Here is a 19,848-nt window from a genome sequence, read left to right on the forward strand (position 1 = left end):
AATAATTTGAGCTCTGTTCATTAGCTATCCTTGACTTCACTTTCTCAGAGAAAGTTTCTTTCGCTTTCTCATAGAAATTGGACACACTGACAAGCTGTGACCCAGTTGGGCAAATCAGCTTCATTAATAAAGGGAGTTTCCTCATAACCCTGGTGACTAGTGTTCCCTGCCAAAGATGCTGCTGCCTTAAAAAGACTTTCTAATTGTTGAAAAATATTTTATTAAGCAAGAAACTCAACACAGTATCAAAGTGACTAGCACTTTGATTGAAAAGAAAGGTTAGGATGGTGCGACATTGGAAAGAACAAGGCGTGAAGAAACCTGAGCTCTTGTCCTGTCTCTGCCTCTCGCCCTTTGTGTCCCCTTGCTCACACAGATATTAGAATCCATGAGTATGGAGGAACTTAAAGAGGCATCTGGTTTAACACTTCGGCCAATTTAGCTTTCTTCTGAACTATAAAGTTTCTTTAAGCCAGTACCTACAGGGTCATAGCAAAAGCAATGTCACATTTAGAGCTTGTTTTAAGAAACAGTATAAATAATTTCCCCCAAGGAGCAGTAATGGAGGTAATCACATCTGTGAGGAGATCAGACACTTTCTTGCCTTCACACTCTTTTTTTGTTTTGTATTCATGATCAGGCTTTAAACGATCCACAAAGAGATTGCAAACAATAACATTTAAGAGGGAAGTCATGCAGGTAGTAAGTTGCCCACTTGTCTGAGATGAATGCTAAGGCTGGGAAGGAGAAAAGAGACGGGGCTTAGGCTATTTATACATTTTTTGATTAATACAGATTTTTGTCTTCTATTGACTACACTGTTTGGAAACACACATAATACCTTGTTACCAGACAAAAAAAACAAGTTGAAATTAGACAGTGGTTGGGAGCAATGTGTCTTTATGTCTTTATTATAGAATAATGGGATGGTGGAGACTTGGGAATGGAGGTGGCCAAATTAGAATTCTCTATGACTACTGGCAATTTTAGGACATTGGGAGCTGGAAGAATGCCCCTATGCAAAGATTTACTTAGTAAATTAAAATCTATTTCACCTCACGAATTTAAGCCAAAAGCCAAGTAATGGAAATGTAAAAACTTATTTTTGTATTAGTCAGCAAATATTGACACCCTGCTATGTGCAACGGTACTGTACCAAAGCATCATTCACTTCTGGATACATATTAGAATTTAGAAATGAAATAATTCTTAAAACTCCTCCAAAATGTAAAGATTCTTCTCGGTTGAGTAGTCAACACTGCCCTTAAAAACGTCAACTACATAAATGGTTTTAAGAAAAATAATTGAGATTCATAGATATTTGGGAAAATAAAATGATTGTCAACTATTACAACCTCCATGTTTTAAAATTGGTGGTTGCAAGACTTACCTTTTAATAGGTAATCATAAAAATTAAATAACATTCCATCTCATTTTCTTTCGAATAAAATGACAGAATGAAAAGGACACAATTGATGTCAAAGCGAAAAAGCTAAAGGTATTAATTGATTTTAATTAATTTAATATCGATCAATTCTAGGACCATAAACTATTACTTTTTTTACGTGAGTTTTTGAATACTAAATTGCAAATAGACTTTGTTTTTACGTGGAAGTAAAAATGAAATAAAGCTGAAGCCAATTAGTCAAAACCTTACCTGAAGTTGCTTTTTGTTCTCTTTTCTTCTCCACTCTCCCTGAAATGAGAAGTGGCAGGTCAGTTGCAGGGGGGCCATGAGAATATGATGCAACTAAGACGAAAGCCCAGTTTACAGCAATTTCCAAACACAATCACTCCTTCAGCCATGTCCAACACACTTCTAGAGATGACTGGGCACAGCTGAAAGGCATGAAAATGCTCTCAAATCAATTTACGAAAGTCAAAAATAAATGAGTATCATTAAACGTGCTGTTGGGTTTTAAAAATCCTGTTAGTAAGAGTCATTTACTCAAAAATGAACCTACAAGGAACAAATCTCCATAGAACAAACTGTGGAGGGAACAACTGAATAAAATGACCATGGCCTCTTACAACCTACTTGGGAAGATAAAGAATAGACAATATAACGTGAAATGAGATGTGCTCCAAAATGTACGAAATGTTTCAAGATATGATAGGATGAAGCAATTATTTTAAGAAATAAAGGGGTGCCCATGAAATTATGGAGAAAATAGTATTTGATTTGGACCTTGAGAAATACATGTAATTTGGGGAAAAAAATTTCAAGAAAAGATTGATTCTTGGCAAAGGAAATAGTATAGGCTATGTAGGACAGGTATTGGGGCAAGAAGAGTCACATTTAGAGCTTGCTTTAAGAACTTGAACACTAGTAGCTTTGCCTAGGACGAGGGCTATCCCGGAGGCTAGACAAGAGGTAATGGACTGAGTATGGCAGTGGGAGTAGAAAGGAGGAAAGTGAGGATGCCAGAGACAGTGGGAAGGCAGAACTCATAGGGCCAAAGGATTTACAAAATGTGAAGTGCAAAGGAGAAGGGAAGGTCAAGATGGATGGTTACCTAGCTGACTTTGGGTGTGGTGATTCAATTCAGGGGAAATAGTAAAATGTGATGGAAGCATGGAAGTGATGAGTTCAGTTTTAGACTTATTGAGTTGGAAGTGCTACTGGGACCTGGAGCTTGGGAGAGAGATCAAAATTGAAATTATAGACACAGAAAATGTCGATGTTGAGAAGATGGCTGGAACAGAGGGGGAGAATGGTTACGTAAAGGCAGACAGCACACAGGGCTGGGCTGGGGACAGTGACCAAGAAAACCAAAATGCTACTTTTGTGATGTAGGACCATGAGAAAATAGAAGAAGCAGAGATCCATGGAGATCAACAGAGTGCAGAGTCACGTACCACAAATAAAGTTTAGGAAGTATGGGGGACCAACAGCACCCCATGAGGCTGCCAAGTTCCTCTAGATGGTGCTAGATTGTTTAGGGAGCAGTTTTAGCAGAGCGGGGGTGGGGAACACAAGAGAGACTATGAGGGCCTGAAGAGTAAGGGAGTGATGAGGAAGGTGAGGCGGAGGAAATGGCTTCTGTTCATGAAATTTGGCAGCATGAAAATGAGCACCGGGGCAATCGCTTAAGCAGGAGCACTGTCAAGGTTTCTGCCAATGTTTACAGGCTTAGTTAAGAATCTCTTCCCCAGGGCAATGGTGTGTGTAAAGACCATTGTTAACGTGAGAGCCTTGGTTTTGTGATGGGTAGGTGAGGGCCACACTTCCAGCCATCACTTTCTTGTCAGCTATCAACAACTCACAGATGAAGCTGGTTACTGAGAGTTTATGCAACGTATGGAAGTTTATCCAAGTTTTTCTCCCAGCCCTTCATGTCTTAAAAATCCTAAAATACAAGGTGGAAAATGTACAATCATCCCCTCGTGCAGCTGCCAAAAGTGTAGAATTCATTTAACTGGCAGGTTGATTAATGGCGCACTCTATTCATTTGGGTGATTTCCAGAGGACTTGTTTGATGCAATTTATTTCAATGATTCAAACAGATAAATGGCATGAATAGTCCATTTAAAGGCTTCATTCATTAGCAAGTGTGATGGGCTACTTCCTCATTTAAGTTTTTTATTGGGTAAGCCACTGTTTACTACTTGACTGTAAATTTCTGTATACTAGAGGCCTCAAACATTTTCCTGAATTTTAAAAAATGTTATTCAAAGTCTTGAATTATAAAATGTTTAAAGAAAAACATCTCTCTGGAGAGTCTTTAACTTGTATAAGAATAAGTCATAAATCCTGAAAGGTGATAATCAATATATTGGAGACAAATAATATGGTGTATTTGTCAGTCTCCAAGGTGACCAAAATGATCCCCATCTTCCCTCCTCCTGATATTTGCGTCCTTATGTAATCCTCTCCCACACTGAATTAGACTGACTGGTGTAACCAATAGGGTTTTGCAGAAATGATGGAATGACTTCCAAGGTTTGGTCTTAAAAAGCATGTGGCTTCCATCTTGCTCTCTCTCAGATATTCCCTCTGAGGGAATCTAGATAATACGTTACGAGGATACCCAAGCAGCCCTACGGAGAGGCCTATGTGGAAAGGAACTGAGGCCTCCTGTCAATAGCCAATGAGGAACTAAGGGCTCCTGTCAGCAGTTAGCATCAATCTGCCAGACATATGAGCAGCTAGTCCCCCGACCTCAGTCAAACCTCCAGATGGCTGCAGCTTCGGCCGACACCTTGACTTGACTGCAACTTCATGGAGACCCTGACGCAGAACCACCCAATTAGCCAAGCCAGAGTTCTCCACAGAAACTGTATGAGATCATAAGTGTTTATTGTTGTTTTCAGCTGCTAAATTTTGGGTAAATTGTTATACAATAATAGATAATTAATACTTATCAGGTAATTTTATTATAAAAGTTTGAGTTAATTTATCACTTAATACAACACAACTACAGTGATGCTAGTTGTGGCAAATCAATCAGGGTCCCTGAATTTCTCATCTGTAAAGTGGGGATGAGAACCTGCTTATCTGGAATGTTGTGAGGATTAATTAAATTAATTAAAATTAAATTCCATATGCAGAGCCAGCAAGAAATGGAGGAAACTCACATAAAACATTGGGATTTGATGTTTCAGAAGGGAGGCTGGAAGGCATTGCTGATGTTTTTTCACTGAGACCTCAAACAGTTCTCTGCTCCTGTGTTATACGAAAGGGCTTCATAAACTGTAGAGTGCTTTATAAACGTTACTTCTTAGTTTTATTATGCTATTAGTTCTGTTATAGGAATCGACTTAGATTTCTATTCTTAGTTACATATACACTCAACTTCAAATTAGAAAAATAAAAACTAGATAAATAAGACAATGTTATATTGATCAGGGGATGCAGAGGTTGCACTGCTTAACTGGAGAAGACCATCTAGATTTCTTTTTCAGTCTATCTTGTTCTGTAGGGGTGATCTGATCTCTCATTCTTGCAGTGTTCACCTTCATAGAAAGAGATGATTCTGAGACCAGATCTCTAGTTCCAAAATCTACCTAGGTTTTAGGCCTACTAGAAATTTCTATCTGTATTTTCCACTGCACTACAACACGTCCTTAACTTAAATCGTTATATTCCGCTACAAAACTGCTTATCTGTAGAGTTGTCCCTCTATCTGCTCAGACATTCAAACATAAAACCTAAGAATCATCAGCTCCTCTCTTTCACTCAACTTCCACATTTAATCTGACCCTCAGATCGTTACATTCTCTCTTGACAGGGCCTTTCAGATCTATCCTCTCTTTTCCCACTGCCATTGCCCTAGTTCATGAACTTGATACTTCCTCCTGGGGTTATTTTCTACAGGCTTCTAACTGATTTTATTGGTTTTAGGGATGGTTTTTCTGTCTTTGCAGTCTGATCTCTACTAAAGATTAAAATCCACATTCCCCTAATATGAAATTTATGAGCTTGGAAGATGTGGCCATGACCTACCTTCTGCTACCATCCTTCAAGCACCATGTAGAACACTTCCCTATTATGCCAGGAATTACACCTCCCACCCCAGCTCCCTGTTCATGCTGTTTCTGCTTCTTGGAATGGCCTGCCATGTCATCCCTGCCTATCAAAACCCTATTCACCCTTCAGAGCTAAGATCTTGCTTTGTGCCACCTCCCCCAACTCCCCACTCCCTGCACAATTAATCACCCTCTTCTATGCTCCTTTAGCCATTTATTTATACCTTTGGTTCATAATTACTTGCAGGCTTGTGTCCCCAACTGGACTGTGGCCTCCTTTAGGGTAAGGGGTGTTATCCTACGCCTCTCTGTCATCTCATGCCTTACAGTGCCTTGAACACAAATGCTTGGGTTCGAGTTGACACACAGAGAGTTATGTAATATCCCAACCCTCCTTAAAATGCTAGAGAACATGAAGTAAATTTTAGTACTGCTAACATTGAGCGCAAGTACAACCAAGAACAGAGCTTTTTCCCAGGATTTACATTAAACTGACAACCTAGAAAACTATTATATTAGAAAAGTGGGTCATAAAATAACAGAGAGGCTTTCCGCATAATGAACATGCATTTTGCCCTAGTTGTGCTTTATTTTATCACAGATTCTAGTTTAAAAACAGAACATTAAAGTATGGTTTGCACCTTCTCTTTAAACCTGGATGCAGCACTCCACCTGTGAGGAATAAAAATGGATTGTAATCTCATAAAAATGGAATTTGCAGGGTAAAACCTTTCTTCTGAGAAAATGTATTTAATTTAACATTAAAATTCCACATCTCATGACTATTTATTTATATAAACTGAGTCAATATTTTTAAAAGCTTTAGACTTGAGGTTGTTGATATTGTTCCATGGAGAAACATTAAATATGTATCAATTTATAGCACATTTTCGTATATCTGTATGGAAATAGTCTCTTAATCACAGTGATTGTTTCTGATCTTTTAAAACCACAGGCACATAAATGTCAATCCAATGATGTCTCACTAATGAGTAGGGGCATTTGTATCACAACTCAGTATCTTATGTCACTTCTAATGAAAAAGAAATTTTGTGTATACATATACACATATTTATATGTATACATATAGAGTGTATACATATGTGTGTATATGCACATATATACATACGTATACATGTATAATAACATATATGTATATGTGATAGATGTATATATACATATATACTGTATTTTTACACTCAGATATAGTCTAGTCTCTAAAATATACTCTCTCTTCTACCTGCTTCCATCTTCCTATAATAAAGTCTGTCATGGAATCTTATCAAGCTGCTCTCACTACACTACCAATTTCTCAGTAGCCAATTCTGAGTTTGTGTTCACTCGCCGGCATTTTATCTGCCCTGCTCTGAGAGGTATTATTAATCACATCCTGTTGCTAGGATACCTGAGAATGTTCATTTATGTCCGATGTTTCTTTGGCAAAATGCGCTATGAAGCAGGCATAAAATCACGACAAAAGAAATTACTGTGCCTATGCTCCTTATTTAAAAAAAGGTGGCAGGTGGGGTGGGGGAGACAGTAACATAACTGCCAGATAATATAATGCTAACTCCCATGAATTTTTTAATATTGTTTTTGTTTCACCTAGATTTTAATGAAAAACATTGGCAATATTTTTGGATAATGAGAATCTGTAGTATTTCTATACTTCTGAGTTAACTAGGAAAAGTGGAAGGAAACAGAGTTTTAATTCTGTTTACTTTATAAGGACTTAGAGAGGAAGGGGCTTTAGATGTACTCACTTCAAATGCCTCAGTTACAGACATATAGATGGGCGTAACTAGGTTATACTGCTAGTTGATTTGCAGAGCCAACCTAAAACCCAGGTCACCACTATTGCCATGTTTAGCTATTTTAATGCAAGACTTATGAGAAAAGTAGTCTTCAGAATGTGCATTTGGGTAATGAAAGAAAAAAATGCTTTTATCAATATCTAAAAATTATTGCTGTTTTGGATATTAGCATACCAAAGATTCCTGCTTATCGATTGTAATGAGAGAGTCTATAAATATAGAAGATCCAGCTAAATGCAAGATTTTCTTAGTTAATCTCTTCCCACAGGAAACAGCATGATATAGTGAAAGGAACATGGACTTTGGAGTTAGATGGACTGACTTCCCTTCTTTTATTTATTTATTTATTTATTTGTTTGTTTGTTTATTTATTTTTTTCCCCCAAATCCCCAGTAGATAGTTGTATGTCATAGTTGCACAGCCTTCTAGTTGCTGTATGTGGGACGCGGCCTCAGCATGGCCAGAGAAGTGGTGCGTCAGTGCGCGCCTGGGATCTGAACCCGGGCCGCCAGCAGCGGAGCGCCTGCACTTAACTGCTAAGCCACAGGGCCGGCCCTGACTTCCCTTCTTAACTACAGGAACCTTGAGCTATGTGACCGCCGGAACCAAGCAGAGTATCTGCTCATGACATGTTCCTTTGGTTCTTTCCTGTTCTCTCTCTCGTGTGGATGTGTGTGGGTGTGTGTGTGTACACAAGACATATATATACACAAGATATCTATCTATCCATGTATATATTATCTCTGATATCTCAACTGAGAACAGTTAGAAACAATTTGAGTTTTACTCCCATTATTGTTTCTAAGTGACATTAGCAGGGTGCTATTATTATAATCATGCTAATAATAGTAGCTAATGTTTATTAAGCAATATCCATATGGTTATCATTATTATCAGCCTACTATATAAAATAATTCATTTTATCCTCACAGTATTATGAAACTTTACAAACATTATACCCATTTTCAGGTAAGGAAACTTGGTACAAATTGCCAAATCACTAAACTACTAAGTGGCAAATAAAAAATGCGAGGACAAAAATATGGTTGGGGTGGACAGAGGAGAAGGAGGAAGGGCTGGGATATCCAGAAGCCATATATAATCAGTTCCTAGGTCTGGAGGGTTGCTTGAAATTACATTTTTATAAATTATTTTGTTAAAAATTTTTCAGCAGAATTTTTTACTACCTATTTATTCATTCCTTTATTTTAAAAACTTTTTTTTGGTGAGGAAGATTGTCCCTGAGCTAAAGTCTGTGCCCATCTTCTCCTATTTTGTATATGGGACACCAATACAGTATGGCTTAATGAGCCATGTGTAGGTCTGCACCCGAGATCCAAATTGGCAAACCCCAGGCTGCTGAAGTGGAGTACATGAACCTAACCACTATGCTACCAGGTTGGCCCCGCTAGCTTATTTATTATTTATCAAATTATTTGTTTTAATGAATCAACTGCTTATTGTAACTGCTAAATACCTAATCACAATGTTTCCTTTCATGCCGAAAGGACCTTCAGATTTGGAAATTTTTTTTAGTAGTTTAGTATTTTATTTAGTATCTACTATGAATTGGGCACTCTAATGACACAAACAGTATTAATTTAATCTTCACAATACCATCTACCATGGAGTAGATGATAGTTACTTCCCTTTTCCAGTAGAGAAAGCAGGTTCACTAATTTTTTTAACAGGCACAAGGTTCCAGTTAGTGATTGGCAGGATTAGAACATGAACCCAGAAATTTTTACTTTTTCTCAGCTTAATGGTTATGGAGAACAAAGGCAGTTCTGTAGAGTGGTGAAGAACTCAAGTTGGCAACTCTGCTGCTTAATCAATGTGGGATATTGGGCACATCACTTAACCTCTAAATCATATTGTATTTATCTGGAAATGGGGGTAATACTAGTTCCTACTTCACAGGGTCATTGTGAGGCTTAAATAAAGTGATGTGCTTGATAATAATCCTAAATGTTTTGTGTGCAGGATGCAATCACATTTACAATGCTTTCACCTCAGTGCCTGGGACAAAGCAAATAGGCGCTTCTCTTTATGACCATTCTATGTCACGTAGTCCCTAGTAACAGGATAATTCTTAATATTCTCAAGGTCAATGGCTTCATTTACACAAACATTATAAAGTTCAGCCTTTGAGAGTTTCTTGATATCTTTACCATTACTTCTGTTTTTTGCCTTCCCTTAGAATTTCTAAGGTAGAATTGGCTGTCTATTTCAGTGAATTCCTTTCCTCTCCTCTTCATGTTGTAACTCTTTTCAAATACAAATTGGTTTGATGAAAGACAAACTGACATGGCAAACTCTCCCAATTAGGAGCTAAGATGACATAATTTTAGAATCCAGGGTTCATGGTTCAAATCCCTATCCACACTTTGTAGAGAGCAGCAACTATGGAAGATCAACAGTCTGATATGGTCTAAATAGAAAGGGAGAGCTTCTCTAAAAATTGGAAGACCTCATTGCCAGAACTTACTTAAATGATAAGACTTTGAACAAGTAACCCGACTTTTCTAAGACCCAATGGTCTCTTTAGGTAGATAAGTACATACTCTCTTTTAATAATATCAAAAGAAACTGTATAAACAGGGATGTGAGAAGATTTAAAATCTGGACTCTAGGGCAGGAACAGAGAAGCTTAACTGGGCCAATTTAAAGACGAACTAGTCTAAAGTGGTCTATATAAGACTGCATAAACAGCATGGTTTCTGTTTCAATAGTGTGAAAAGGCAGAGGAGTTTATTTTATTATTTACACCCGGATTTATGCTGCTGTTGAAATGGTACTGGCCTCAGCAGGCACGGGTGAGGAGCCTCTGTACGGTTGTGGATCCTCACTGCCCTCCTGCAAGTTTAGATAAACTCCACTTGCTCTTCTGTCCATTTCTATTTGGTTAGTTGACATGTTGCTAGGATGTTGAGGCCAAGAGAGCCATTATGAGTGTACTGCGTGCTGTGAGTTCCAGACAGTGTGTCCTGAGCTACAGAAACCAGCCCTTCAGAAACATCGATACAGAGAGATCTGGGCCTCCGAGGTTGACCATCTGCCTTGGCAGAGCTGACACTCCATCTGCACTCCCCAGCCCTGGGGTCTGCCATCAGTCACAGCGTGTAGAAAGCCTGAGAAGAAATGAATGCTCCAAGATTTTTCCTGGGCTGACCCCTCTGCAAAGAGATAGTAAAATCAGTATGAGAAACAACAGTTTTCTGTTGTCTTGGAAATTCTCAAGTACAGAATTTCTTCCCACTTAGATCCATCTGACAAGCACATAATTAATGTGACAAGCAACAGTTCCTTTCAGATTCCCAACATTGGCCTGGGTGAATTAAATCTTAGAGTACATCTTTTGATATTCAGAACCTCACCCTCAGACATTTGTTGGCAGAGAAGTTTCTTGGAAGACCTTTAGATGTTGAAGTCAGATTGGATTAAAAAAAAAAAAAAAAAAAAAACAGTGATTGCCAGGTCTTAAATCTCTCTGCAAAATGGGAATGATAGTTTTACTAATGTATGTTTCAGCCACGGACCAAAGCAGAGATGTGTGCATTTGCACTTTCCTTTGTGCAATAACATGTTTCTAGTAAGTTAGGTGTGAATAATTATTTTTAAATGATATAATATTATAAATGTCTTTGGAGTATTCAGTATATAAAAGAAACAGGAATGAATTATTTTGTAAAATAAAGAATCTGTTCATAATATGTTTATTCACTCCTGTGCTAGAATCAACATGACCATACGTTAAGAGGTGGAATTGAATTCCCTTCCTGTCGAATCTGTCCAGGCCTTAGTAAATCGCTTAACTAATAGGGTATGGTAGAAATGCCAGTTTCTAGGCTTGAGCCTTAAGAATCAGGCCGCTTCCACTTCCTGAGTCTTTTGATACTTGCTCTGGGAGAAGCCAGCCATGATGTGAGAAGTCAGACTACTCTGAGACCACCATATTGCGAGGAAGTTCAAGCTAGCCACACACAGAGGCCACATGGAAAGAAAGCTGACCGAACCACACATGACTAGCAACTAGCTGTTCCAGCCATCCCAACCCAGGTGTCAGACAGGTATGAACGAAGAAATCATCCTGGAAGTGGATCCTCCAGCTCCTGTCACCTCAGCGGACACCATGTGGATCAGAGACAAAGTGCCTAGCTGAACCCTTTCCAAATTCCTAACCCACAAGACTGAAAGAAAAATAAATGTTTGTTTCATACCACTAAGTTTTGGCATACTTTGTCATGCAGTAAAATATAGTAAAAACAACTCCTTTTCTGTTTTCATAATGAAAATATTTATTGATATATAAATCAATATATACCAATGTATATTGATATTTTTTCCCTTAAAGCAGGGCTCACCTAGATTCCTTCTTTTCTAAGATGTTTTGCTTACTATACCAATAAATATGTTCTATTATCTTGTGTTTTAGCATCTAAACATACCTTTTCATGAAAAAGAATAAAACTTGTTATTAGCAGGAGTGTGGTTAAAATATAATTTATGTAGTTTAATACATATTTTGGTTTTATAGAAGTATTGCAATATTACCCTGTGTCCAGGTTACTATCAAAAATAAACTGGAGGGCCGGCCCCATGGCTTAGTGGTTAAGTGCGTGCGCTCCGCTGCTGGCGGCCCAGGTTCGGATCCCGGGCGCGCACTGATGCACTGCTTCTCCGGCCATGCTGAGGCCGCGTCCCACATACAGCAACTAGAAGGACGTGCAGCTATGACATACAACTATGTACTGGGGCTTTGGGGGAAAAATAAATAATAAATAAATAAAATAAAAAAAAAAAAGAAACTATTAAAATAAAAAAATAAACTGGAGACTTGTCAGTTATCCAGCATTTTACAACTTGCAGACCATCAAATAGGATATCCATTTGAAACAACATTTAAATATTCATCTAGGCTTCAAAAACTTTATTGTTTATGGTTAGAATTATATAGACACCCTCTGAACTATAACATTGAAAAGATTCAACAGCAATTTCTGCTAAATAATATAAAATTACCTTATTTTCCCTACGTAGATTTACTTTTAAAGGATAAATTAGTAGAACCTATACTGAATGAAGAGCTTTAATATTATTTAGAGTTAATTGTCCATATGAAGGTAACAAGGGGAAGCATTTCACTATGCAGTTAATGATATGAGTCCAGTCAGAATCCATGCTTGTGAAGTTAGTTTGTTCACTTTAATAAATAGCAATCTATTTGGCTAACAGACACACCACCCTGCCCAGCTTTTCATCTGGAGGAAACGACCACATTTCATTGCTCTCTCTCCCGTGCTCTTAATCATCACCTCATTAGCTTGTGGACAAAGCTGGTGGAGGCCAGAGATGAGTTTAATTTTATTCTTTGAGATGTCAGAACAATTTTCATTCCCACTAGCCACAAGTTTTTCCTTTTTTATCTTAAAAAAATCCTCATCATACTCATCTTTTCCTTCATGTTAACCGCATCAAAGGTTTGGGCCTTAGACATTCCAGGAAGCTCAATTTCAAGGACTGAAGGGAGACAATAAGAAAAGTGTGCTTAGAGCTGTGGATATTGATCTGCTTTCAGGCGCTGTGGTGTCCTTTGTAATCTTGAAAACCGTCCTCTGTAAACCTGGTTGACTACCCGAATTTACTAGAAAAGTCGTTAATTATCTAATACATTTTATGTGTAGGAGAAGAGGCTCACCGACACTTGGATACTTAAGGGAAATCAAAAAGAGATCAAATGCTGTTGAGCGCCTGTTCTGTGACAGGCAGAAAGCTGGGCATTCTATGTCTGCAATGCTACTGTAAAGAGTAAACAAACACCTTATGATTTCACCCATATGCGGAAGATAAACAAACACATAGACACGGAGAACAGACTGGTGGTTACGAGAGAGGAAGGGGGTGAAGAGAGGGCAAAAGAGGTGAGGGGGCACATATGTATGGTGATGGATATAACCTAGACTATTGTGGTGAACATGATGCAGTCTATATAGAAATTGATATATAATAATGTACATCTGAAATTTACACAATGTTATAAGCCGATATGACCTCAATAAAATAAAAAATAAAAAAAAAAAGAGTAAACAGGAAATGCACAGTCAAGGGAAGGGGCGAGAGGAATCTGTAGACTGGCTCAACCGATTTGGCCTCCAGTGGGGGCCAGAAGTGGGCCTTTCCCTAATAATAGAGACAAAGTGGGAGACACTCCAGGAGGGAAGAGAAGTAAATATCATCTGAACACCTAGGGCAATAAGCTATTTTCTGGCAAAATCTTTTATTGGCATTCAGTGTGAGATGCTGATTTCAGAAAAAGCAAGCCAAGTGCTGACACAGTGCAGGGGTACCTCCTTCTGATGCAGCCCACCAAGAGAGGAGGTGGAGCACCCCCGAGGGTGGGTGTAGGGCCGCACAGGGAGGGAGTGGGAACACTGAGTCTCCCAACTGTCTTCAGCCACTGGAAGCTTATTTTGCACAAAAGTAAGAACTTGGCATTCCCAGGGGAGGGGAGTAACTTTCCAGCTTTATTTACTATGGCAGACATCGCTGAGTCCCTTACCCTGCAGTCATGTCTCCTCTTATTCTGTGCTGGTACCCAGCCCTCCTCTCACATGACACGGATGAAACGTGACCGACGTAGACTAGTCATTCTGGTTCCATTCCCTTGCTTTAGGTGGTCGCTTGACATTTCTGGCCAATGACATGTAAGATGAATTCTGTTGAAAAACATCCTTAAAAGGTTTTCCTTGCCAATAAAAAGAGACAACATCTCTTCTTTCAGTGGATGTTGTCACATCTGGGTATGATGCCTGGAACATGAGGACAAAATCAACATACCACAAGGATGACGGAAGGGAACATGCCCCAGAATGATGTCCCTGAGGCTCTGAACTAATGCACCATGGAACCACCCTACCTCAGGATTTCTTATGTTACTTAACCGTTTTTTGTTTAAGTCAGAATTCTTAGTTACTTGCAGGTGAAGGCATCCTATATTCTATTCTACCCAGGCCAACCACAAAATAATATTATGCTACGCTAAGTAAATCACGAATGCTAAATAATCATTTAGCTAGATATTCTATGCTAAATAAACCAGGAACAAAACTGAAAGGAAAGAGCATTGCCCTTAAGATAGCCCCAGGAATTGTGGGGGTGAGACTATTCTCCAGCCAGGGGCTGCACTTTAGAGGGCCCACACTTGCCCTCTTCCAGATAAGGTGAGGAATCTTACATCACCTCCACATAAGATGAGGACGGCCAAGGTGTTTGCCCACAGAGTCCACGCCTTACCTAGACCATGCTCTGACTAGATGCCCGAATTCCCTGGCCAAACATCCCTGAGGCCCTAAAGAGTCTGTATGGGCCTTCTGCCCAGATCAGATCTCTAGAGGGGGGACCAGACTGCACCATTGGTGTGTAGACCCTGAGGCCTGAGGAGTGTTCAGAGAATGGCTGGAACTTGGATGTGTGTGCAGATGGGTTCCATTGCCTATACATGAGGCCCCTCACAATGCTGCAGGGCCTGTGAAGGAATTGTGATGGATGTAGAGAGAAAAGGGGGCCCACGCAAGTTCTCTTGCCCCAGGCCCACCAATTATAGGGGCAGGTCTGTCAGGATACAAACACCAAGTGTTGTTCCTGTAAGAATGCACAGAAATGATGGGCACACATACATCCTCTCTGAATTCTCACAACAATCAGAGGGAAGGAAGCAGGAGGTATTTTATCCACAGTTTATAAATGAGGAAACAGTGAGGCTCAGAAAGGTGAACTTGCCCAAGATGACCCAGTAAGAGGTAGATCCCAGATCTGAATCCAGGACTTCCAAAGATCACACTGTTTACCACATACACTCCCTCAGATTATCTATGACATCAGCTTAATTTCCATCTGAAATTAAGAGACACAGATTGATTTAAATTATCCTTTTTATCTGTACTGTCTCCAGTTTCCTATCTCAAAAATACTTAGCAGTGCTTACGCTAAGGGGATAAAATACAAATAAATTAAATTCCATCAAATTTCTTTATAAATAAATCATTGTTAAATTTGTTTGTGTATTAAAAAATAGAAAAAATTCTTTAAAAATACTATAGTGGTGTAAAGTAAATAAAGTGGGACAGGGCTAGCTTTTCCTCCTCGTCTGGTATTATAGGATATAAAGGATCCACTGCCATTTGTATAAAACGTTCTCTGAAGTCTTTTGGAAATGGGTCGTATCTATTCTTTTTCCTTTGTTGTGCAAAGTATGTAAGTTTTTTTTCATAAAATTATCTGAACTGGCTGCTTACATAGCCCCAATCTGTCACTTTGATTTTAAATTCCCCAATTTGCTACAAATTTTTTAAAAAGTTATGAGTTGATTTGAATATTATGGTTTTTTTTTTAATTACAGTTTCATCCTCCAGTTGAACCAATTATATTTAAATCTGGACGAAGGCAGTGGACATGGGAGGTCAGGAGGGTTGTAGACCTTCATAGTATTGCTTTCCATCTTTCCTGGTGTAGCTCTGCAAGGAGAAGATGTCAATCCCACATGTGCACAATCTACTTATATTTCCAGGGACACTTAAAAGATTTCTCCCAGAACCCTGAATATCTATGAGATGTACTTTGATAACTTTTTTTAACTCTGTTATGACACTGTCAAATATTTTGGAAAAAAAATCAAGTCTGAGCATTAATAAGCGGCTGATATCAGTTCTTGAGAAGCTGGTTGGAAATTCTGGAAAAGTGATAATATATGTATATAGAAAAGAGTCATTTCAAAGGGTGAAGAAAAATGTACAAAATCCAGATCACACACTTGTAATAGGTAAGCTTTACAAGTGAAAAAAAAATTCAGGTTGTGAGCTTTGCCATCATTTTCATGGAGTCAGCATGATGGGGCCAGGTTGCTATGTCTTTCAATAATATCCACCCATCTGGATGCCACCAGGATTAACACAGGCACAGCACTCTGTTCCCTGAGATTCACAGCAGTGACATTTTATAGTGGAAAGTACCATTTGGGCTTTAAACAAAATGGCAAGGCTAGCTTCAACTCAAGATAGTTCAAAATCTAGATTTTGTTCTTGGTATCCAAATGATGCCCCTATGGATAGGTAAACTATTCATCTCACGGAATGTGGTTGGTGCATATTTTTATTTTTTGCCATTTCAGAAATATTTGACAGAATTGCATATGACACCATAAACATTTGAAAGAAGCGTGGAATGTAGAGGTTTCTTCCATTAAGCTGATCATGCCTCTGGTGATGATGAGCACTTTCATTCTCTGGCTAGTCCCCAGAGACTCTCACTTAATCCCATATTCAATAGGACACTGCTTGCGGTGAGGTTGGCACTCGTTGATACATGCTTCACCCTACAATGCACACATAATTTGAAGTAGATTGCCAGCAGCTCAGGGCAGGAGGGGAAGAAGCCAGACCTGCTGGGCTATTTGTCATCTCAAACATTTCAAGCATCGCACACCAGCTCCTTAGCAGGGCACATGGGGATAAGTATCCCCTGGTAAGATGTTTCGTTTTGGTGCATACAAGTAAGGGCTCTAATGTACAAACTTGAGGGGACAGAAGAACGAGTCACCACCTGGAGCTTTTCTTCCTTTGTTTAAGTGACAGAAAACTCCTCAATAAACATTTTAATATTTCATCTTTAAGGCTGGAAAATTCCACATAATGGAATTTAAACACATATATATTAAGGAAGTTTGTGGAGTGGAGAGCACCTCACAGCTTTGGTCTGCTTTTAAAAAATGCAAGGGTCTTTGGGGTATTTTTTTTCCAATTCTGAAAAATCAATAATTTTAGGCCTTATTTTTGCCATTCTGGTATCTTTCATAGTCCCTGTGTGAAAATACATATATATTAAAAATACTAATGTAATAAGAAAGAAAGCTTGCTATTAAAAACAAAACAAATGGCAGCCACTTTTTGCCTTCTAGGGGAGTGGCAGAATATCATCTCTAGGGAAACCGGTTCTTTAGGAAAATTCCCTGGTGCTTTAAAAATCCATTTTGGTTAGAAGAGTGAGACTCCTGGGAGAGCTTAGTCGAGAGAGTATGAAGAAAAGGAAAGGTGGATTTTTCTGTACAACGAATTAAGAGGAATTGTGGAGTTGTTCATTAATTTTTTTGAGAGGTTAATGACCCTGAAGAATATTCTAAAAAGTGAGAGGCCGAGTGAATATATGAATATGATGATCAGTTGGAACCTAAGGAAGGATACAACCAAGAAGAAATTCCCTTTTAAGGAAATGGCCAACACGTGTTTGGGCTCACAACAACCACCTTCAATATTAAGTGGCTGTGCCAAACCCCATTCTATTAACCCCCAAATCAAAACCAGTTGGTTAGGCACAATAGTGTTGTGTGAGGCACAAGGTTATGAACCACATTTGGACTGATATAGGCCGGAGAGTGTTTTGTTCTAGGAGATAAAATATGGAGTAGGATCAAGAACTTGGGGTAAGCAGAAAATGGAATAGACGATGAGCAGAAGAAATTACAAGCACCCTGGGAGAGGGAGTAGAGGACATTGGACTTTACATAGGATGGAGGAACAGTCCGTTTATTTGGATATTAAAAGAATGAGTGTGGGGCCGGTCCCGTGGCATATTGATTAAGTTCGCACGCTCCGCTTCCGCAGCCCAGGGTTCACGGGTTCAGATTCCAGGCGCAGACCTACACACTGGTCATCAAGCCACACTGTGGTGGCATCCCACATACAAAATAGAGAAAGATGGGCACAGATGTTAGCTCAGGGACAATCTTCCTCAAGCAAAAAAGAGGAAGACTGGCAATAGTGTTAGCTGAGGGCAAATCTTACTCACCAAAAAAAAAAAAAAAGAATGAGTGACACAAGAAGGGTAGAGGACTTTTGGGTCTGGGCAACAAAATCAGAAGAGCATCTTGTAAGACCACTATTACTCATACGCATGTTTTGACTATTGTTAGGAATTAACATGGCAAAGTAGAGGGAGGGCCTGCATTTGGATCCTCATTCTTCCATTTAATAGTTACATGATCTGGGCCAATTGCTTTCCTCCCTGTATTTCCATCTCCTCACATTCAAGATGGAAGCAATAATACTAAACTATTAGGGTTCTTATAAAAATGAAAAGAAATGCTGAATATTATATTCTCAATAAATGCTGAATCTAAATTCACAACTTTCAAGCTACAGTAAAATAAAAATCAATATAATTCTTTAAATCTGTCAAGATCACACTATCCCCCAAATGCCTAAATTATTCACATACCTCCCACATTCATTATTTAATGAAGTGCCTTAACTAGTTGGTGATATTTTACATACAATTTCATGTAAATCTAGTTGTCTTTTTTCATTAATTATGTTTCATTATATATTCCAAATTATTTGAATTTCTTATGTGTATTTATTTGGTTATTAAAAAGATAATTAAAGGCATTTCTAAAAAGATTAACTAAATAAGTCTCATTAAACTTTGTAAATATCATGACTTCCAGGAAATCACCATGTTCAGAAAATATCTTCAGGTCTTGCTAACGATTATTTCTAACAAAGCCTTCGATTTCTGTAGTGGCTTCCGTTTTATATGTATGATCTCATTTGGTCTTGATCCCTCTGATTTTATTTTTTTTTTTATTAAGACAGAATTTTCTACATTCAAAACATTAAATTCAAGTAATAATGACTCAATTTTCTAATTGCTTCCTTAAAAGTAAAATGGTACCATTTATCACTGTGCCACCCAATCAATATTTTCATAGTTACACCAAAGTTTCAAATTCATATACTCACCTATGGGAATGTCTGTAGTTGGTTATTTGCCTGGTAAACTACTGACAATTTACCACAACAGAATTTTTTTGAAATCCATTCAGTTCAATTTTGTTTAGAAGATTAAACATCTCTTTGGAGGGCAAAATACCTAGATCAAAACTGACACTGCATTAAATTTACAGGGCAATGCTTTCTGGTTTAGTAGTTACGCTTTAATAATATTTTGTGGCAGTAACAACACACACTACTGCCTGACATTTTCTTCCTCTTTAGAAATTTAAAAAGAAAGAAAAGTAAAAAAATAAAAATAAAATGCTTTCCTGAAACAGAGTCAAAGAAATTCAACTACTAACTCAATTCTGTCAATTTCAATGGGGGGATACTACCCAAAGTATTTCTTTTTCATTTATCTATTTTTATGAAGAAGTGGATTGTTTTGAGCATTTCTAGTCCTACTCCCTGTCTCCATTTTTCTATAGGCCTTATGCATCCCTTTATAAAAAGTAGAACTTAAAAAGGAGTAGTTACTGTGAGTTTTAGACCATTAAATATAATATATTTAGATTGACAGGCCATTTGATTATTCTGGATAATACTTACCCAGTTTTCAGTTTTTTTAAGCCTCTCTGCAGTACTAGGGCACAGTCTGGGTACTGAAACTCAAAGCAGATTTTTTTTTAAATAATCTGTGAAAAAACAAGTTATAACTACTGCATATTATATTACGTTGGGGATTCTTTATAAATGATCCATTTTTCCTCTCTCTCATACACTGAAGGCTCTCATAAATG

At 38.3% G+C, this 19,848-nt stretch overlaps 1 protein-coding gene across 5 annotated transcripts in view; it reads right to left on the bottom strand.

Moving 5' to 3' along the window:
• Positions 1–19,848, bottom strand: part of CHST9 (carbohydrate sulfotransferase 9) — a 253,269-nt gene that overhangs the window by 136,849 nt on the left and 96,572 nt on the right. For 3 of the 5 annotated variants that reach the window (XM_087439094.1, XM_087439093.1, XM_087439095.1), the window contains one exon: positions 1,658–1,696. The exons of 1 other annotated variant lie outside the window; for it this stretch is intronic. In XM_087439094.1, the coding sequence (XP_087295220.1) occupies positions 1,658–1,696 (39 nt within the window). Of the gene's footprint in view, positions 1–1,657; positions 1,697–13,842; positions 13,900–19,848 lie in introns of those variants that run through there. One more of the 5 variants, XM_087439097.1, reaches the window with a different exon arrangement.

This window comes from Ceratotherium simum, chromosome 14 (genome assembly GCF_057802395.1).
Source record: "Ceratotherium simum simum isolate JZ-2026a chromosome 14, ASM5780239v1, whole genome shotgun sequence".
In the NCBI taxonomy this organism is placed as follows: Eukaryota; Metazoa; Chordata; class Mammalia; order Perissodactyla; family Rhinocerotidae; genus Ceratotherium; species Ceratotherium simum.